The 20271-nt window shown below is 58.4% G+C and overlaps 2 protein-coding genes and 1 non-coding gene across 4 annotated transcripts; 1 reads left to right on the forward strand and 2 right to left on the reverse strand.

Annotated features, from left to right (window-relative positions):
• Window positions 1-206: 206 nt before the first annotated feature.
• LOC146426208 (U6 spliceosomal RNA) lies at window positions 207-313 on the reverse strand. The gene has a single exon (XR_014846315.1). It is a non-coding gene; the product is annotated as a U6 spliceosomal RNA (small nuclear RNA).
• A 300-nt stretch (window positions 314-613) lies between these two features.
• On the forward strand, window positions 614-12954 carry TMEM259 (transmembrane protein 259). 2 transcript variants are annotated; one of them, XM_085040145.1, is made up of 11 exons: window positions 614-1246; window positions 3124-3390; window positions 3678-3843; window positions 5940-6050; window positions 6941-7063; window positions 7380-7480; window positions 8340-8397; window positions 8720-8803; window positions 9292-9424; window positions 9783-9882; window positions 10556-12954. In XM_085040145.1, the coding sequence occupies exons 1-11, from the start codon at window positions 1022-1024 to the stop codon at window positions 11363-11365; spliced, it is 2178 nt and encodes a 725-aa protein (XP_084896271.1). In that variant the 5' UTR covers window positions 614-1021; the 3' UTR covers window positions 11366-12954. The 2 variants fall into 2 exon arrangements, with proteins under 2 accessions (XP_084896271.1, XP_084896272.1); XM_085040146.1 differs by having other exon boundaries at window positions 3678-3789.
• GRIN3B (glutamate ionotropic receptor NMDA type subunit 3B) lies at window positions 10566-19540 on the reverse strand. The gene is made up of 10 exons (XM_085040144.1): window positions 19079-19540; window positions 17699-18297; window positions 16214-17258; window positions 15658-15803; window positions 15354-15469; window positions 14941-15092; window positions 14696-14860; window positions 14380-14447; window positions 13918-14250; window positions 10566-13500 (listed from the first exon to the last, which is right to left on the reverse strand). Exons 1-10 carry the CDS (start codon window positions 19538-19540, stop codon window positions 13464-13466), a joined length of 3123 nt encoding a protein of 1040 aa, XP_084896270.1. The 3' UTR covers window positions 10566-13463.
• Window positions 19541-20271: the final 731 nt, after the last annotated feature.

The following is a 20271-nucleotide window of genomic DNA, read 5'->3' on the forward strand; positions in this document are numbered from 1 at the left end:
GCCCTCGCCACAACGCGAAACCAGTGAGGGACAGGGAGGGGGCACAGCGGGATGGGGCAGCACCGTTGCCTTGAAACAGGCGAACATCGACCCACGGGGCAGCGCCTGGGGCTCCCCCCAACCTCGAGGGGCTGGAACACCCCGTGATGCGTCTCGGGGGGCTAAAAAAGTCTTCCTGGGGAGGAGCTTTTACACCGTCCCGAGAAAAAAATATGGAACGCTTCACGAATTTGCGTGTCATCCTTGCGCAGGGGCCATGCTAATCTTCTCTGTATCGTTCCAATTTTAGTATATGTGCTGCCGAAGCGAGCACGAATTTTTGTGCATCTCCAGCGCTATTTAAAGCTCTTAAACTTAATAATTTTTAAGTCATTGCGAGCAGTTGTTTTCAGGTTCCTCGCCATTCTTTACATAGTCACTCTCCCCAGACACTGCACAATGACTTTTTATTTTATGTCTTTTGCTTATCAGAATTTCTTTGCATTTTTGAGGTCGAGTTTCCACACGAAGATGCCGCCCCGCGCGGTGCATGGTGGGTTAGAGATTAATTTGCATGAGGGCGGGGCATGGCCGGAGCGTGTCCTCCACTGTCCCGTCGTTCCCCGGGAGCGCGTGCGCGCGCACGCGCAGAACAGCCGTGTCCGGCGGAGGAAGATGGCGGCGGAGCACTGAGGGACGGGACGGGACCGCACCGGGACAGCTGAGCCGCCCGCCGCCACCGGGCCGCGCCGCCCCGCCGAGGGGCCCCCATGGCCGCGGGGACAGCCCGGCAGCCGCGTCCCCGTTGCGTCTGTTCCGGCCGCGCAGCTCCCGGGCCCCGCTGAGCGCCCAGGCCTGACCCGCTGGGCCTGACCCGCCGCCGCCCCGAGGCGTCTGCGCCGGGCCGGGGCCGGGGAGGGGGGACGGAGGCAGCGCCGGCTCCGCGCCCGCGGCCCCTCCGCAGCGCCCGCCCGGCCCCTGCCCGCCCCGCGGAGGAGCAGCGGCCTTTCCGGGCCCAGCCCTCACCGGTCCCGCCGTCAGGATGTCCGAGAACCAGCCGAATGCCAACAACCACCACCCGGCCAACAACGCCGGGGCCGCCGGCGGCAACAACCGGGGCGTCCGCAACCCCAACCTCAACCAGAATCCCCTGATCAACGTGCGCGACCGCCTCTTCCACGCGCTGTTCTTCAAGATGGCAGTGACCTACGCGCGCCTCTTCCCTCCCTCCTTCCGCCGGGTCTTCGAGTTCTTCGTTCTTCTCAAGGTGAGGGGCAGCTGCTCCTGCCAGCCCGCGGCTGGGCTGAGGGCAGGACTTTTCTTAGAAACACAAAAAGTTTGCCTCCGCCGGAGGTCGCAGGCTTTGTTTGGGCCACACACACCGAGGTGTCCCTTGAGCTCCCTCCTGTGAGGGAGGCATGAGTCTCCGTGGTCGTCCCGGTGTTCCCTGCACTCTGGAATTCTGTTTCCAGATCTGCAAATCAAAAGGAAATTGCTGAGCACTGAGCAAAACAAAAGGAAATTGCTGAGCAGCCAGGCTGGCGCTAGGCAGGAGAGATTTCAGTTTCTGTTTCTGGGAAATCACACTTTCTGGATACATTGCCCACATGACATAATGGACTACTGGAGTTTGGCTGGAGTCTTTTTTGGAAGCAGTTAAGGCACAGCCCTGTTCTGACCCCGTTTCTTTCAGCAGTGCCAGGGATGTGTTGCTGTGCTCTTGGGTGAACCCACCTGCCTGCTGGGTGATGGGGACCCTCCCAGAGGGGCCTGTCAGTGTCCAGGGGTGACTGCCTGTAGGTTAAATCCTGCTCCTTGGCTTCCAGGATGGGAAATTAGAGTAAGGAGAAGCAGGGAGCAGCTTGCCAGGTGACAGCAGCACATTCCTCTGGGTTTCTACAATTCAGCAAGAAAACGTTCAGCACAGCTTGTCTCATACTGCGTGGATACTCAGGAAATGTTTGGGTTTTTCACATCCTTGTTCCCTCTCCCAGTTGTACAGCTGGATCCCAGCTAACAGGCTGGGACAGGGATGGTGCTAACGGTGCAGTGGTCGGGCAGAGTGGCTGGGAGCAGTTTGTGTTGCTTGTGCCTCTGATCACAGCTCTGCCAGAGAAGGGAAAACTTTCTCAGGGTTCTGTGGAGAGCAGCCCGTGGGGTCAGGGGTCAGCAGCCTCCAGCCTGCTCCTAGCTCTGCTCTGGCTGCTGACAGGAGGGAAGTGGGAGCCCATTTTCCCATTCGGAGTTCTGGAATTGCGTGTGGCTCTGCTGTGGCTCCTGCAACCAGGGAGGTGGCTTTGCTTTACCTTCCCTCACGTCTCCCTATGCAGCTCCTCTGCAGAGTGATGTTTACCAGGCTGTTTGTTCGTCACAAATAGGTCAGGACAGCAGGGCTGATGAGGACACAGCAGCGCAGGGCAGCTGGGAAGGGAGCTCTGAGCTCAGCAGTGCCGCTCGCTGTGCCAGCCGTGCTCAGAGCTCTGAACTTTGGATGTCTCTCTACACTCCAGGGAATGAGTTTCTTTAGTCCACTCTGCTTTGCTGTGGTTTATAGCCGTTCCTGAGATTGAGGCAGGGCAGGGAGCTGTGGTGCTCTGTGTACTGAGCCTCAGGGGCCAGCTCAACCTCCCCGGGGCAGGATCTGTTCTTTGGGACAATGGTTCTGACATGGGTTTGGGTCATCCTGCCCAGGGGAGGGTTGGCTTTGGTTGAAATTTGCTTTACTGTGTCTTTACAAAGCTGGGCAGTCTTGTCTTCAGCAGGACACTCTTTGTGCTGAGGAGGGAATGGAAGGGTTAAAAGGCATGGACTTTTTTCCATTTCTTTCAGTGTTGCAGTGTGGTCTCATCCCACACTGGTGTGGTTGATTTGGGGGACGCTGTTGGTTGCAGGACCTGTGCTTTCAGAAGCTGTCAGTGGCAGCTCTGGTCTCATGAGCAGCAGCAGTTGGTTCCTGCTGCCTTTGGTGTGTTCCCTGCTGAAACTGCCAAGGTCTGGCTGCTGCGTTGTTGGTGCAGGGAAGCACTGAAGCTCTTGTCCCCTTGCTAATCCACTTTCCCAAATTATTCTGCTGTTCTGCAGGCAAGGAAGAGCAGGTGATAACTAAGGGGTCTGACAGTCTCTGCCTTGTCTCCTGCCCTTTAGGCTCTCTTTGTGCTCTTCATCCTGGCCTACATCCACATTGCCTTCTCCCGCTCGCCCATCAACTGCCTGGAGCACGTGCGGGATAAGTGGCCCCGCGACGGCATCTTGCGGGTGGAAATCCAGCGCAATTCCAGCCGGGCCCCCATCTTCCTGCAGTTCTGTGGGGTTGAGAAGTTCCCAGGGATGGTGGTTGAATCCACGACTGAGGAAGAAGAGGAGGAAGAGGAAGAAATGACTGTGGATATGTTTGAAAACAGTTCCATCAAGGTAAGGATGTGCTCCCTGTGTGCTGGGGAGGGTAGCCTGGGTGTTGGGTCAGGGAGAAATGTTGGTTGGAAGTGAAGTCCCTGTGTGATTCCTCAGTCTCCTGGAGAGACAATGTTTTCCTTGGCTGCTCCTGAGTCCCCATGTTGGCCTGTCATGGTTTAACACAGAAAGGAAAGCTGGAGAAAATGGCCTTTCATGGGGTGGGAGGCCTTCACGTGGAGAGAGCATGGCAGGTGAGAGGTGAAGAGGCTGCTGATGTGGCTTTCCCTACCCTGGTTTTCCAACAGTTTGAGCTGGATATCGAGCCCAAGGTGTTCCTCAAGCCATCCCGGGTGAGCAGCACTGAGCTGCCCCACAACGACAGCCAGGAGTTCTCATTTAGTGACGCAGCCACTAAAGGTATGCAGCCTCTGCGGGAGACTGTGTCCGAGTTTGAGATGCTAGCCCGAGCAGGTAATCACACCTTCACTGCTACCTGTGCTCCTCCTTCCTTCCCCCATCATCCTCCCCACGCATCCCATCCTGGCTCCTCCTGGCACCTGCATAGTGACCTTAAATGTCTTCCTGATGTGTTCACCTGGGGTTAATCCTGTCAGTACTAGCAGCAGATCCACAGTGAGCTCTGCCCTGAGACTGGGGGGAGGCTGAGTCAGAAAAGTTGCCAGGCCAAGAGGCATCATATCAACCAAGGCTCTTGGCCTGGCTGGTTCCTGTGGTGGTTGGTGTTAGGTACCTCAGGTGAGCCTGAGCCCCCTGTTCTGAGCTATTCACTATTCCCTTCAGTCCACAGGGATCCTCTGATAGTGACATTCCTTCTAGCATGAGCAGAGTTTGGGCTGTGCTCTGGGTGCTGAGCCAACACCAGCACTTGGAGCAGCCAATTTGCTACAATTAATTAATCCTGAAAGCCACCGAGCGGGTTTTGGTGGATTGCAATACAGCAGTGCCCTTCCACTCGGATGTTCCCCGGCCTTATCCTGCCCTGTTCCTGCTTGGTCTAAGCTGTTCAGGCCTTGTAAACTCCAGACGAAGATTTAGTAGCTTTGTATCGTTTAAAGTGGAAGTCCAGTGTGGGAAAACTTCAGTGTCTAGTGGTTAAGGGAGGAAATCTACTAAGTAGTATTTATGTTAAAATAGAGATGTGTACTTGGATTCTTTGTCTTTTTCCACAACGTTTGCAAAAAGCTGGCCTCTTTCACCACACTGTTGTCCCTGTGAAGGCTGGAATTCTTTGCTCTGCAGACACGCTGGGGTTGTGGCTGTGGAAGAGGATGAGACTGGACACTGTCCTGTTCCTTGGTCTTGCAGTGGATTTGCTTCATGCTCATCCAGAGCTCATTAGTCCTGAATTAAAGGTCATTACGACCAGAGAGCAGTAAATGTTTTTGGTGCAGGACCTTTATTGCTGGTGCCTGGGTTCTGAGGAGAGTCACGTTGTGCAGGGCTGGGGCACTGGTGGGAAGTCCCTTGTTTTGCTGAATGCCTGGTTGGAAATGATCCAGAAAAGGAGAGGGAGAGAACAGGCTGTTTCCCAGATTGGTTACAAAATTCACATCTTTAAATCAATCCCAAATACCTGATTTTATTTTTTCCCGGTTTCCTGTCTTCTAAGTGCACCAAATTTGATGTTTAATCAGAATATTTTGCCCTGAAAAAATATTTTATTATACAAAGGAAGTAATTGTTTGTTGATATTTAAACTCTTGATTTCCTTTTGAGCTTAAAACTGTTTATAATGGAAACAATAGATAAAACCAACAACCCAGCTTGTGCTTGCTGCCCAATAAGGGGATCAGGGGATCTCTGTCAGTGCTGCGTCAGGTGTGTCTCTGTTCAGTTCTTGTGTCCCTTTAACTGTCACTGTGGTGCCAGGAGCTGCCTGACAGCTGCCTCCCCCCTCCTGGAGATACACCCTGGCAGTCTGAAAGAGCAGGGATTAAATTGCTTGGCTCTGGCTTAGCGGGAGGTTTTGTCCTTTCAGAGATGATGTAGCAAAAAAGCATCTCTCCGGAACCTGTCTTGGGAGAAAAAAAAAAAAAACAGGGAAACTTCAGGCACCACCAGTTTTTGGGAAAGCTGTAATTGCTGCTGCCTCCAGTTCTGACATGTAATTGCAGCAGTGACCTCAGCCCCCTGGGAAGTGCAGGGCTCTTGCCTCTGGAGCATTTACTTGGTGTTCAGCAGGTGTAAAGTGGATTTTCCTGCTGTTCCCCAAACAACGTGGGAAGCAAAAATTGAACAGAGCAAGAACAAGTGGCTCTGGGCTTGTTAGGAAAAGATGTGGGCAGGTTCTGGGCAGGGCCTGGAACTGCTGCCCTGAAGCTTTCCCAGAACTCTCACATTAAAAACTAATGTCATGGGAATGGGCTGTAATTCCAAAGAGTTTGTATTGATTTATATTTAATTGTTGGAGGAAGCCTGGAGCCCACGTTTGCAACCAGTTCAGGGACATGATGGGAGGGAGGGAACCCAGAGGGGCTGTTTCTTTGTGGTGGCTGTTTGCAGATGTGGGTGTTGAGTCTCCCTGTCTCCTTGTGTCCCTCTCCCAGTGTGGCCACAGGAAGAGTACATTGTGGAATACTCTCTGGAATACGGCTTCCTGCGCCTCTCCCAGAGCACCCGGCAGCGCCTCAGCATCCCCGTCATGGTGGTGACCCTGGGTGAGTAGGAGACAGCCTGGGCAGGGCAGGGGGCTATGGGGTGGGTGCAGGGGTGGGTTCCTGCAGTGCAGAGACCTCCACACCATCTCTGGGAACTCTTCCTGAAGTGATGGCGCTCACTTCCCACGTGGGAGAGCTGCTGTGTGCAGCCTGTCTGCCTTTAGTAGGTCACAGCTTTCCAGGAGGAGCCTTCTGAAATGGTGGAGCCTGGTTCAGTGAGCCCTAATGTCGTGCCCAGCACGGTTTTCTCATGGAGCAGGGAAGAGCTCTCTGCCAGGCTGAAGACACTGAAGCTCTGCAGTGCAGGGTTAGAGCCTGGTGGCCAGAGAAGCTGTGCAGGTGTTGGGGACAGTGCTCACAGATCTGTGTCACACTCTGTGTGCTTCTTTGAGCACCAGCAGGTCATTTCCCTGGAACAGTCTTCTCTTCTCCTGGCATTTGCTCCATTAAAACCTGTCCAAATGAGGAACACAGCCTCAGACCTTCCTTTGCCTGTGAACCTTTGTATCTGTTAGCGCAGCAATCAGAGTGCAGCTCATTACTTCCTCCCACTCATGCTGAAGCAGAGCTGGATGGAGGTTAAGCGGTTTTTCTGTGCAGTAATAGGCATTCAGGGTGAGCCCAGGAGACAGGCCACGCCTAGAGGGCAAATTCCGTTTGTGTCTGTGCCAGCACAGAGTGTGACTGCTCTGACAGTCCTTAAGGCCATTCGCCTGCCATTCACACTTTAGTGTGGCTGGATCTGTCTTTCCCTCCCAGTCCTGCCAAGTTTGGTTTTACTGCCCCAGGTCCGTGTGCGGGTGCAGCTGTGCTGGCACAAGTATCCTTCACCTCCTTTCTTTGTGGCACCAGGTGTGAACAGTGTGAAAGGGTTTTTATCTTCTCTCTAGATCCTACGAGGGATCAGTGCTTTGGGGACAGGTTCAGCCGCCTGCTGCTGGATGAGTTCCTGGGCTACGATGACATCCTGATGTCGAGTGTCAAAGCTTTAGCTGAAAACGAGGAAAACAAAGGTAAGGCCTGGAGGAGTCACAGCAGTGGCTGCTTGGAGCAGTGGGTGTTTGTTCTGTGGAGGCCTGACTACCTTCTGACTATTGATTAATCTGTAATGCAGAGCAGCTCCCTGTGTTATTGTCAAGGACAGAATGAGAGAGGCAGGAGGGGAGAGGTGTCTGGAAACGTGATTTCCTCCCGCTTCACTGCCCTGCATGACAATGAGTGCTGCCCTGAGGATTTGCTCCAAATCCCGTTTCTTTAGCAGGCGGTTGTACTTGGTTCTTTAGTCTGTGGGTTAATCACACTGAGCTTGTGTTTGTGCTTTTTCTCCAGGTTTCCTTCGCAATGTGGTGTCTGGGGAGCACTATCGCTTTGTCAGCATGTGGATGGCCAGGACGTCCTACCTGGCAGCCTTTGTCATCATGGTCATCTTTGTAAGTCACCGTGGGCTGAGCAGTGCCTGGACTCAGCCCAGTGCTGGGCAGCGAGTGGTTGGTGTTACAGCACAGAGCTGAGCTCTTGTCTGCGTTTAAAGTGTAGTTGGTGGAGGATGAGGCCCTACTCTGGGGCTTTTTTTGTTTGGGTTTTGTTTTTAAAGAAATGAACAGAAAAGCTGAACTAGAATACAGTGTTGTTTTCATTGTGAAAAGGGAGCTGCTGTTGATTTCTCAGTGTCCTTAAAACACTCCAGCTGTCAGCACAGGGTGCAGACATCTGTCCTCTGAGACTTTTAAGAACAGCCCAGACTGATTTGCCTGGAGTGATCAAGATAAACCAAGTGATGATGTGTGAGACGAGGTGTTCCCAGATACACATCAGACAAGATCCCAAGCGATAACTACCCCGTGTTTGTTGTCTTGGGTGGCTGTGGGTGACTGTCTCTTTGTGTGTGGCTGTCCCACCCATTGGGGCAGGTCTGTGCACCATCACACTGTGGGCACTGAGGAGGAACTGAGTGCAGGGAGGTGCTGGGAGCTGCGGGAGGAGCGGGATGGAGGGCGGGAGAATCCCTGCTCCCAGCTCTGTGGGTTGGTGTGGCCCCAGTGCTAACATTCAGGATTGGTCCCTTTACAAACAAATCCCTTACTGTCTCTTCCCCTGCAGCAGCACGGAGATTAATTGCTGTTTGTGAAGCCCTAATTACTCTTTGGGAAATGGCTCTGCACAGCTCCAGCTAATGAACGTGGGATGTGCAAGGCCAGGCTCACCCAGGCCTCTGCCGCAGTGCGATTCCAAGCGACTCCCTGCACCCGTGGGGCTCTAATCTGCCTCCCTTTCTCTCTCCCATTCCAGACTCTCTCTGTCTCGATGCTGCTGCGCTACTCACACCATCAGATCTTTGTCTTCATTGGTAAGGACTGGCTGAGGGGTTTGGGGGGGTTGTGCTGGGCACTGTGCCTGCTGCAGCACAGGGTGTGGTGGAGTCACAGCAGGTTTGGGCTGGAAAGACCTTGAGGATCATTAGTTCCAATTTGGAAGGGTCCTACCTGTATCTGCACAGGGAATACATCCTCCTGCTCCCAGTCACTGTGCTTGCCAGAGCTGTTGTCTGTCCTTAGAAGTATTAAGTGGGGACAGAGGACTTGGCTGCACTGAGTGGGGAGTACTGTGGGGTGGAGGGTTCTATGGCCCCCCCATCCTCTCTGTAGCACAGTGTGTTTTCCTTCTTGCAGTTGACCTGTTGCAGATGCTGGAGATGAACATGACCATTGCATTCCCTGCGGCTCCACTCCTCACTGTCATCCTGGCTCTGGTTGGTAAGGACTTGCCTCACTGCTTGTGTCTGCAGCACGTCCCTCTGGGATCTGTGGGAAGTCTAATTCCGTGTTCCAAGATGGCCATGGCAGGTGGTTACTGTGGCTGCTCATCACAAGGCAGAAAGCTCTGGAATTTGATGGCACAGTGAGCTCCATTGTCCTTCTGGGTCCCCTGGAAAAGCAGTAGGTCATTGGGAAATCCCAGAATCCAAAGTTTTGTCTGTCCCTGGAGCTCCTTGCAGACACGCACTTTGTGGCCACATTGCATTTGTACAATTTGAATTTAAAAAGCAGCAAACCCCCCCCCAGATTTGCACTGGGGGAGGCAGCTGATCACTGACTGTGCTGGTGGAACATTCTTGGCGGTAGCTGCTGCCGTAAGCAGAGCTGTTACCTGCTCTGGGCAGGTGCAGTCACAGCCCTGCTCTGAGGTGACAGAGGACCCCTTCCCATGCTCTGCCACGTGCTGATGTCCCCTCTGTCCCCAGGTATGGAAGCCATAATGTCCGAGTTCTTCAACGACACCACAACGGCGTTCTACATCATCCTCATCGTGTGGCTGGCAGACCAGTACGACGCGATCTGCTGCCACACCAACACCAGCAAGAGGCACTGGCTCAGGTAGGGGCTGGCTGTGGCCACATTCCCTCTGGTTGTCTCCTCCTCCAGCTGCTTTGGGTCCTTCCCAGCACCTCCAGACATGATGGCCTCCACTCCTGAGGTGTCTGTGTGGCTGCTTGGGAGCTGCTTCACATGCCACAGGGTCCAAAGTGCAATTTCTCCACTTTGGGTTTGGGCCTGGATCTTGGAATCACCTTGACGTTCCCCTGCCCCTTGTTTTGCCCTGTTCATTGCCAGGCAGCTCTAATCACTTGTTAATGAGTCTGTGTTGTCCCGGATGAAGTGCCCCAGCTCAGGCTGGTGTTGGGAGGAGAAGGGAGCTCACATTTCCCCTGGTCTTTCTTGCCTTACTGTCCAGATTCTTCTACCTGTACCACTTCGCCTTCTACGCCTACCATTACCGCTTCAACGGGCAGTACAGCAGCCTGGCACTTGTCACCTCCTGGCTGTTCATCCAGGTGAGTCCCTGCAGGGCTGCTGCACCCTGGGGGGCTTTGTCAAACTTCCTATCAAGCTGGGTTGGAGTAGGGATCCTTATTTATGTAAGAGATGGAATTAAGCCTAGTTTGGAAATAGAGCAGCAGAAAGAGGCTGTGGAAGAGGGGAATGCTTGGATTGCTGGCTCCAGGCCAGCCGTGGGATTGACAATAACCTGATGCCACATGGGTGTTGGGAAGGATTTCTGTCCTGTCCTTCTGGAATAAATCCTGGGGAGGGTCTGCCTTGCAGAGGAGCTGTTCGGGCCTGTGCAGCAAGGATGCTGGCAGAACCTGCTCCAAAGACAAAGCTGATGTCTTTGATATCCTGGATCAAGCATACCTGTTGGATGTCTCTGGTTGTTGACCTGCTGCAGGGTGTGGACAGGGAATAGAGGATGGGCCAGAGGAATGCTGTCATCCTTCTTTTCCCAGCCTATGAAAGGGGGAAGAGGGGTTGTACTCTGTTGCCTGTCTTCAGAGAGAAACTATAAAGCAGCTTGCAGTAGTCGGAGTGGAAGGGATTAATCTTTCCAAACTTGCTGCTAAGCTGGCTGTGAGAGCAGCTGGATTCTCCAGGAGAAGTTTGGTTTTCTGGGGATGTGGTGGCCTGTGACTCAGGCCCCTGGTGACTCCTTTCCCTTTCCTCCACCAGCACTCGATGATTTACTTCTTCCACCACTATGAGCTGCCAGCCATCCTGCAGCAGATCCGGATCCAAGAGATGCTGCTGCAGAACCAGCAGGTCGGGCAGGGCACCCAGACCACGCTGCAGGACAACCTCAACAACAACACCACGGCCGCCCCGGTTGAGGCTGGGGGTCGCCGAGCCCAACTGGCCGCCGGACCTCCCGGAGAGGGCAGTGGTCCGGCCGCCCTGACCCCTGGTGAGGCCTCCAGCGTCATCGCCGCCGCCGCCTCTGTGGGCAGTGACCTGAACTGGGTGGCTGAGACAGCCGCGATTGTGACAGAGGCCTCGTTTCTGTCCGACCTGAGCACGACCCTCCTGGAGCCCACTGGTGTGCATGAAGCCGTGGCCAACGGGACCCCTCAGGAGGCAGCCACGGCCTCTGGGTTGGTCGCCCGCATCAGGGTCAGCAGTGACCACCCGGAGACGGCCGTGGGCTCCATCACCATCGAGGTCACCTCAACGTCCGTGGTGGCTGCAGCAGATGCTCCCCCCACTGCTGGGGCTGCACCCCTTGCCCCGCTGCAGGAGGGGGCGGTCCCCAGTCCCAGCCACTCCCTTCCCAAGCAGACTGAGGCTTTCGAGGGCTCAGACAGCCGAGCAAAACCCAGTGGCAAGAACTGTATGGGCAGCAGCAGCGTGGCAGAGCCCCCGCCAGCCTCAGGAGGGGACAGTGACCAGGACAGAGGTTTGGAGGACCGGGGGGAGTGCAGCCCCTGCCCAGCACCAGCAGAGAGAACGCCCAGCTCAGAGCTAAGCTCCAGGAACCTGTCCTGAGCCCCGTTCTGTTGCTCTGGACTGCCGGGAAGGCATTTGGATTTTCTTTGTTACTATTTCTCACTTCACCATCATCCTTAACCCATGGATCCCTCTGAGCAAAGCCGGAGCAGCTGGGACAGAGCAGGGCTGCAGTGAACTTCCTCCCCTGGGAAAGGCATGGGGGGCTGTGGGAAGGATGGGGGTTTGGTCCCCTGGCCTGCACGGCTCCAGGGCTCCTCCAAGGCCACAGGTGAGCCAGCCACCTGTTCCCACTGTGCCTCGCTGTGCCCTGACTTTTCCTTGTCCCCCAGCCCCCAGCTTTGCCCCTGCAGCTGTGTTTGCAGTCCAGGTGCTGATCCCAGGTGCCCAGCTGACTTGGGACAGGCCACGCATGTGGCAGCTTTGTGGTTAGAGTAGGAGCAGATAGAACAGGCAGTGTCCAGCCCCCGTGGGAGAGCCACAGAGGCGATTTTTGATCACCTTTCCTGCTCCTGAGGGGAGGAGGAGCTTTTACCTTCCCCAGGTGCAAGGTCTGCCCACACCAGGGCACAACCAAAGCAGAAGCTGCAGTTCAGCCCCCTTTTTTGTGTCCTCAAACATCCCTTGGTGGGTGGGTTGGGAGGTGGAAGGTGCTGTGTCCAGGTAGGAGTTGCCATCCCAGGAGCCATGAGTGATGCTTGGAGGGAGCCATGCTGCAGTCTGGAGAGATGTGGGACGAGGGCAGCAGCTCTGTCCTGCACAGCTCTGCTCTGGGTGAGGCAACTGCTTTCCAGTGCCTTGTCCCTCCTGTGGGACACGTCTGCGTTTAGGATCAGCCCCATCCCAGAGGAGAGCTGTTGCTTCTCGTGCCTGGACTGTTGCATGAGCTGGTTTAGCAAAGAACCAAAACACTGAAGCCAAGACATTTCAGCTGATTTTCCCCCCCTTTCCCTAGGAGTGGAGGTGAGGCTGGCAGAGCTCAACCCCTTTGCCAAGACGGTGAGCTGAGGGGCTGCCTGTGGACCCCTGCAGAGGGGCGAGATCCATGCCAGGATGTGCTGGAGGGAGGGTTTGTGCAGGGAGGTGGAGCAGAGTAAGGTGGGATGAAGCTCTGGGAGAACCGTGGTGGGACAGGGCGGGGACAGGAGGTGACACTTGAGCACTTAGCTGGGTCCCTGCACAGATGTCCCCAAGTTCAGCATTGTCCCCCTGTGGCTGAGCAGTGTGTGGAGTCCGTCTGCCTTGGAGGGCTCCGTGTGTTTCAGTGTTTCCTTGTCAACACAGGAGGCTCAGATCCCCCCCTTCAACCCTCTGCCTTTCCCACCTGGGTGCCCCCTTTTTGTTTTTCCCTTTTGCCTGGAGCAGCTGTGGTGCTGCTCCTGAGCTGGGGGGACCCTGCTGTGACCAGCAGGTGAAATCTTGCTGCTGCCAGCACTCCTGAGAAGGGGCCTTGTGGCCAACTGGCTCCCAGCCTCTGGAGCAACAGGAATGACCTTTTCAGAGGAGTGGGTGGGAGGGGAAGGGGGGACACCAAACCAAATGATTTGATGAATGAAGAGTAGAGTTCATTCTATTTAATTAATGTACAAAATGTGTTTGTATATAATAATAAATATTATCTCTTAACAGCTCCTGCGGCACTGCCCCATGCCCTGCCCACGGCTGTGCTGGGCTGATGTGTGGGAGTCCAGGGGGCAGGGGGTTGCAGCGAGGTAAATGGTCAGTCCTGGGGGTGCCACTGTCCTGGGGTGTCACCATCTGTCCCCTTGCAGTGTGCAGGGGCGGTGGCAAGGCAGGGGGCTGAGCACCAGCTCTGTCCTGGCCATGCTCGGTGCTGCTGGGCAGCCTCCGTGCCAGGGGAGAGGCTGCAGGGCTCCAGGTCCTTCCACAGCTGCCCGCAGTGGGATGGGAAGCTATTCCTTGTCCTCAGGGGGGAGCAGAGCCCTGAGCGGCAGCCTGTCCTGCTGCCTGTACGGCGTCTCCATCCCTCACCCTCCGCCCGAGGAGGACTCCGGTTCTGCTTTGCGGTGGCTCTGGGATCAGCCCGGCTTTGCCGCCCTGGAGCTGCCTCTCCAGAGGGTAGTTCCGGTCTCGGCTTCTCCTCCTGCCCCATCCAGTTAGGAGCTTCCTCTGCCTCCTAATCGCTGCCGTCCTGCGGCGGGGCTGAGCTGGGCCTGCGGAGGAGGGAGGGGAAGGGGAAGGGTTACGCTTAGCCCAGGCTTGGCTGACTTAGGGATGCAGCTGGAAGAGGAAAAGCAGACTTCATCTTCCTTCGTCATCTTTATTTGCGTGGTATAAAATCAGAGCGGGGGCGCGGGGCTGAGCTTTGTCCGGGCACTGCAGGGACCTCTCACCCCAATTCAACCCTGCGAAAAGAGCCTCCCGACTTTTAAAACCCCCACTGCCAGCGGGAGGGACGGGAGGAAAAGACAAAGGCCCCAGAGGTGGGGCCGCCACAGGACATATCCCCTCCCTTTTTCCTTCCACTCCATCTCTGAGCTGGAGGAACGGGTGGCCTGCACTGCCCTGCCCTACCCCAGCAGAGCAGCCTGTCCTGGGATGCTTTGAGGGCTCTCTGCCCCCCACCTCACCTCTCCTCTCGGGCTTCGTCGGTGGCCAGCGAAGTGGGCAGAGCCCGGCCGCCCTTGGTGGTGCCCAGCACGGACACCAGCTCGCTTTTCCTCAGCAGCGCTGCACGCAGCTGGTCCCGAATCTCCTGGATCTTCTCCTCCAGCTCCCGGAGCTCGTTCTCACCGGCCGCCCTGTCCAGGGGCTGCGGCGGCCGCCCGTTACCGGGGTGCCACGGCGAGCCCTCAGCCTCGGGCGGCGCTTTGTCCAGCTGGAAGCGCACCCGCCGTGCCTCCTTCCGCAGGGCGCCCCAGGGCTGTGCTGCCGCCGGTGCCGCCCTCGGCTGGGGCTCGCACCTGTGTGGGGAGGGTGGAAGGGCTGAACTGGGATCTGGCTGCTGAGGCGTGCCTCTGCAGCCCCCCAGATCTTTGGGTGTCCCCAGGGAGGAGGAGGAGAGCGGGGCAGGTTCCAAACCCCAGCTGTACCTCTGCTCCAACTTCAGCGGCTGGCTCTTCCGCTCCTCTGTGCCCATGTTCAGTGCCCGATGGATTTTCTGTGGGGAACAAGGGAAGAGTGAGATGAGGAGTGATGATTTTGGGGTTAAGAGCGGGCTGATGGTCTGGGGTTAACAGACATGGCGTTAATTGGAGGGTGATGGTCTAGGGATGGTGGTTCAGGGGCTAAACGGGGGTTGGTGGTCCGGGGCTCGAGGAGGGTAGACGTGGTGCAGTTTAAGAGGGAGCAGTGATATAGGGTCGGGGTCTTTGGGATGTTGTGTGAGCCCCTTCCTCCTGGCCCCACCTGGCTCGTGTGCAGCCAGTAGTTGAATTTCTTCTTGCGCCGGATACGGGGCAGGACGAGGCGGTAGAAGACGTGCTCGCCCAGCGAGGTGAGCAGGGAGCCGCTCAGCCCGATGCACAGCAGCACGAACAGCCCCGAAAAGTGGTAGATGCCCATCTGCAGGGTCTGCGGGGAGCAGGGGGTGTGGGCTGGGCTGTGGGAGGTGTCAGACCCCAGAACCTCCCCCGGCCGAGGGGCCACCGCACCTCAGTGACGGCGAAGACGCGTTTGCCGCAGGGCACCATCTTGTACCACTTGTCGTGCAGGAGGTCGATAAACCCCGAGGACTTGTAGCGACTGATGAACTCGGAGACGTTGGAGGTCAGCGGCGAGTTCTGGGGGAGGCCGATGCCGTAGCCTGGTCCCGGTAGGGGTGGGGGAGAGAGAGGAGCAGTGCTGGGACGGGAGGTGCAGCGCCCAATGCCCACCACGGAGGGGGAATCTCTCCACCCTTCGTGGTCGTGGCAGGACACGACCCCAACCCGAGCACACACACACACACACACACACAGACACACACAGACACACACACACACACAGACACACACAGACACACACACACACAGACACACACACAGACACACACAGAAACCCTCTTCCCACCACAGCTCCCCCAAACCTTCAATGGCGAAGGGTTTGCCCACAGTGAGCAGTTTGCAGTCAGCGTCGATGGAGACCTCGTAGTCTAGCAGTGACTTGTCCATGATGAAGGCATTGAGCTTGGCAGGCTCTGTCCTGTACCAGCATGGGGGGACACTCAGGGAGGGGCTGCTCTCCCCCTGGCCTGACACCCCTCCCAAAGGCAGGGGTGCTCATGTGTGCATGGAGTAGGGGGTGTACAGGCACCAGGGCTGGGACAAAAGCTGCCCTGGGAGGGGTAAAAAGTGTGGGGGGGAACCTCCCATGCTCTCCCTGTCCCTCACTTGAGCATGGTGACACCATCGGGGGTGGTGGGGACGTTGTAGCGCCGCATGTACTCGTGCATCTCAGGGAAGCTCTTCTTGATGTACTCCTCAGCGCTGCTCTCCCACACTGTGCCGAAGCGGAAGCCCTGTGAGGGGTGATGGAGCTGGAAGGAGGCACCAGAGCATCAGCACCCTTGGCCCCAGGAATGTGTCCCCACTCCCTGGGGATGTATCCCCAGCCCTGAGCCCCAGGCAGGGTGTCTGGGCAGCCCCAGAGGTGCAGCAGCTCTCAGGGGTGTCTAGGAAAGAGCCTCCCCAAGGGTAGTCTCGGTGTGAACTCAGCCCACTTCCCCCTGCCCTGGAGCTGGAGCTGGGATTAAACACCAGTGGGATCAACACACACAAAGCTCTCTGGGGGTCTCAAACATCTCCCCACTCTTAGCAGGGGCCGAGATGCAGAAGTGGGGCTTGAGAAAAGGAGGAAGGTACAGAAGGAAGGACAGGACCCCCCTCGCCCTTTCCCTGCCCTTCAGTCCTGTCTCACCCCATCTGAAGCAGCTGGACACTTGCCCACCTTTGGGTCATGGATGCCTGAGAGCTCCTCAAAGGTCTTGTCCCCCACCATGACGGCCGCCAGGTTGGCCGTGTAGCTGGAGAGCACCAGGAGGCAGAAGATGGCCCAGAGGTTCATGAGGAAGCGGCCGGTGCAGCACTTGGGCGTCTTGCTGGAGACAGTGCGCCCAAAGAGGATGGCGTAGCAGAGGTTGAGGGCTGAGGAGTAGGAGAAGATCTTCATGCGGTTGCGGCCGTGGGGGGTCATTCCGTAGGGGCTCTTCCACTCATAGAGGGTGAGGAAGAGTGCGGTCATGTGCAGCGCCACAAAGATGCCCACCCACATGGTCCAGTGCAGGGGCCACATGAAGGCTCCAATGGGCGACGCTGTGTCCTTGGTCCTCACCAGGATGCCCAGGCTGGTGGAGAAGAAGGGGCTGGTGAAGTCGATGACTTTGCTCCGTGCTGAGTTGATGCTGAAGGAGGTGACGGCCATGTGTGCAGTGCCACTGAGTAGGTCCCCCACCAGTCCTGTCCAGCGCCCATTCTTCCAGGCCCCATATTTCCCATCGCCCACAATGTAGAGCTCGAAATCAAAGGCCATGTCCTCAGCCAGCTTCTCCAGCAGGTCAATGCAGTACCCATAGCAGCATTTCTTGTACTCCCATGGCACTGAGCCGTTGCCCATCTTCTCGAAGAGGGCATCCAGCACAGCCGAGTCGTTTGTGCCAGGGTCCAGGCAGAGCTGCCCGGCCGGGCAGTTTCCTTCCTCATCCACCTCTCTGGTGAAGACAAAGGGGTGCTCCACGAGTGTCACCACTCGCAGCCGTGTGCGGGCCTCCCCGGCCACCTCACTGGGGTTCTTGTGCTGCCGCTGGCTCTGCCACATGCCCTCCTCCAGCTCCAGCTTGCCATGACTCCAGGTGCCTACTGTCACCCAGGTGGGGACCCCCTGGGAGTCCCGACGCAGACTCCAAATGCGGAACTGCTGCTCCGGCCTCACCAGTGTTGTGTTCTCCACACGCACCAGCCCCGTCCGGCCATGGAAGGATGTGTTGGCCAGGAACCTGCCAAGGAAAGGGTTTCACAGCTCCAGTGTCCTGGGTGAGCTAGGAACAAGGGATGAGGCTGGGAGGTCAGAGCGGGACATGCCCGATTCAGGCAGGGACAAGGTCAAAGAGGAGCAGCAGGATCTGGCCCTGCTGTGCTGCCCCGCAGCTCGCTGTGCTGCCAGGGCCAAGTGTTATTAATATTTATAGAGTGACCGTGCTCGGGAGGCGTTAAGGAGATCTGAAGTGACACGTCCCCCCCTGTGCAGCTCTAACCATGTCCAGGGGGGCTGAGCCCCTTGGTGGTGGCTGCACACACTGGGGACAGGGTTGGACTGAGCCCAGGGGTCCCCTGGCTCTGCCCTCACCCTGTCCCAGGTCTGGGGCAGAGCTCCCCCATGCACCCCAATACACAGAACCGAGATGGGGGAAAAGAGGCATCCCCAGCACCCCCTTACTGGGAAAGGAAGAGCCCTGGGGACTCGCTGCCTGCCCGGTGCCTCTCATTGCAGTTGCCCGTGGTCTGCAGCAGCTCAGGGTCAGGGTGGCTGTGGGCGGCATTCGCGATGGCCTGGGACACCAGTCCCACCATGTCCTGCACAAAGAGCTCCAGCGGTGGCCGGCTGACCTCCCCGAAGGCCAGCAGCCCCAAGGGTAGCCCCTCAGTCTGCAGCTCGCTGGCGCTGAGTGGGAAGCCCAGCATCCAGTGGAATTCCTGTGGTGGCAGCCCCATCTCCTCGGCCGCCTGGAAGATGAGCCGAGCACGGTGCAGGTCACAGCCCAGCACCAGCACCGGGCTCGAGAGGCTCCTGACATGCTCCCCATGCTGCCGCAGGTAGCGGGTGGCCCTGGGCTCATCCAGGTAGCCCAGGTCCAGGACAGTGCGGAGGAAGAGTTGGGAACGTTGGGCCCAGAGGCTGAGGAAGTCGTCGACATCCCACGGGTGGCAGAGCACCAGACTGGTCTCCTGCCAGTCATTGGCCTGCAGGACGCTCACCAGCACATCCACCAGCGTCTCCGGAGAGCTCTGCCGGTCCATGTGGAAGTGGAAGGGGCTCTGCCAACACAGAGGGGTCGTGGCTGTGCTTCTGCCCGTGGGAAGAGCCCAGAGGCAGCACCAGACATGGGCCCACCTGCCCTGAGGTCATCCCACACTCCCTGCCCCTCCCCTGCCCAGTTCCTGTCTGGGATCCCCTGCCAGGACACATCCCAGAGCCCTTCTGGAGACAGACTGGAGACTGGGGCTGGTAGCTGTAGGGCTTCCAGAAGAACCAGGGAATTTACCTTGGAGTGGGACCTGGAATTTGGTCTGGGATAGAGCTGGGCAACGGGCCAGAAGAGAGCTGAGATGGGAGCTGGGATAAAGCCAGGATAGGACTGGAATGAGGGCCAAGAGGGGGCTGGAATAGAGCTGAGATGGGAGACAGAGAGAGCCAGGATGGGGCCCGGGATGAGGCTGGATACAGGCAGGATGGAGGTGGGAATGAGGATGGGATGGAGCCGGGGTGGGAGAGAAAAGAGAGGGAGAACAGAGCCGGGATGGAGCCCGGAGGTAGTCGGGATGCAGTGAGGATGAGTGGTTGGGATGAATTCGGTATTGGAGCTGGAATCAGAGCCTAGATCGGGATTGGGATCGGACGCAGGACTGAGCCGGCAGGAGAGCCCGCGGAACAGAGCCGGTACGGAGTCGAGACGCGGATCAGGATAGAACCGGTATGGATCCGGGACGGGGATCAGGACGGGAGCACGGACCGAGCCGGGACGGGAGCAAAGACGGAGCCGGCGAGCAGGGACAGAAGCTGCGTCCCCGTGCGGTGCCGGCGCTGCGGGTCTCTCACCTGCGCTCGGAAAGGCAGCGGCCAGCGGGTGTCCAGGATGCTGACGAAGGGGACCTGGAGGGCGGCGGCGAGGAAGTCGAGCTGGAGCAGCTCCCGGCGGGAGCGGGGCAGCGCCAGGACGGCAGCCACGCCGCGCCCCGCCAGCGCCCCGCACAGCCACCGCGCCAGCGAGCCGGGGTCCCGCGCCGCCGGGCCGCCCCCCACCACCTCCAGGCTGAGGTTGTGGGGCAGCGGTACCTCCCCGGGGCTCCCCGAAGCGCCGGTACCGGCGGCTCGGGCCAGCGCGGCGCGGAGCCGGGCGCGGGCGGGCGCGGGGGGCAGCAGCGCCCCGAGGCGCACGGTGGGACCGGGGCCGGGGCCGAGGCCGGGACCGGGGGAGGCCGGGACGCGACAGGGATGCGGGTGTCCCCCCACCGCCCCCAGCGCCGCCGCCAGCAGCCAGAGCACCCGCAGCCCCGCCATGCGCCCCGCACCGGCCCCGCACCGGCCCCGCCGCTCTGCGCTCGGCCGGCAGAGGCTCCGGCTGCGAGCACGGACCGCCCGGGTCCCGTCGGGCCCCCCCTCGGGTAGCTCCGAGCCCCCGCAGCCCCCGGTGCGCGGTGGGTCACGCCGGACCCGGCCCACGCAGCGCCGGACCCGCCCGCAGCCGCCCCGTCCACGCCCACGCACGACGCGGGTCCCCCCCTCCCTGCACCCCGCAGCAAAGGGGGCCTCCACCCGCGCCGTGCTGCCGGCCGAGAGCTGTGACCGTGGGGTCCCCCGGCACAGGGACCCGCGCCTTTCCCAGGGTGGTCCCGGCCGCCTCGGGACCACCGGGACCTTCCTCCTCCTCCTCATCCTCCTCCTCCTCCGGCGCCCGAAGAAAAGCCCCTCGAGTCGGTCCCTGAGCCGGGCTCCGAGCCGTGAACTACCGCCTCCGTCCCGGTAAGGGTCCCCACCCCGATCCCTCTACCCCTCCACAAACTGAGACGCAGCCTCAAAATCGGGGAGTCCCGAGGCCGGGCGGTTCCGGGGCTGAGCGACTCCTCCTGCTGTGTGGGGAAGGGACGAAGGGCAGCGGTGGTACAGCCTTCCTCGGCTGAGGGAGGGCAGGACGCAGGGTCACCCTCTTCATCCTCACTAGGGAAACTGAGGCTCGTCCCAGCCCAAGGGTCCCCGCTATCGGCACACAAACAGCAGCAACTGGGGCTGGA

This window comes from Lichenostomus cassidix, chromosome 28, assembly GCF_008360975.1.
Source record: "Lichenostomus cassidix isolate B80296 chromosome 28, HeHo_3.0, whole genome shotgun sequence".
NCBI classification, from domain to species: domain Eukaryota; kingdom Metazoa; phylum Chordata; class Aves; order Passeriformes; family Meliphagidae; genus Lichenostomus; species Lichenostomus cassidix.

Coding starts and splice junctions, on each gene's coding strand:
- TMEM259 (XM_085040145.1), top strand. CDS start 1,022: ATGTCCGAGAACCAGCCGAATGCCAACAACCACCACCCGGCCAACAAC. Junction 7,064..7,379: donor TGAAAACGAGGAAAACAAAG/GTAAGGCCTGGA, acceptor CTTTTTCTCCAG/GTTTCCTTCGCAATGTGGTG. Junction 8,804..9,291: donor TGTCATCCTGGCTCTGGTTG/GTAAGGACTTGC, acceptor CTCTGTCCCCAG/GTATGGAAGCCATAATGTCC.
- GRIN3B (XM_085040144.1), bottom strand. CDS start 19,540: ATGGCGGGGCTGCGGGTGCTCTGGCTGCTGGCGGCGGCGCTGGGGGCG. Junction 17,259..17,698: donor CCAGGGCTCTTCCTTTCCCA/GTAAGGGGGTGC, acceptor TTTCCTTGGCAG/GTTCCTGGCCAACACATCCT. Junction 14,448..14,695: donor ACTGGCTGCACACGAGCCAG/GTGGGGCCAGGA, acceptor TGTTCCCCACAG/AAAATCCATCGGGCACTGAA.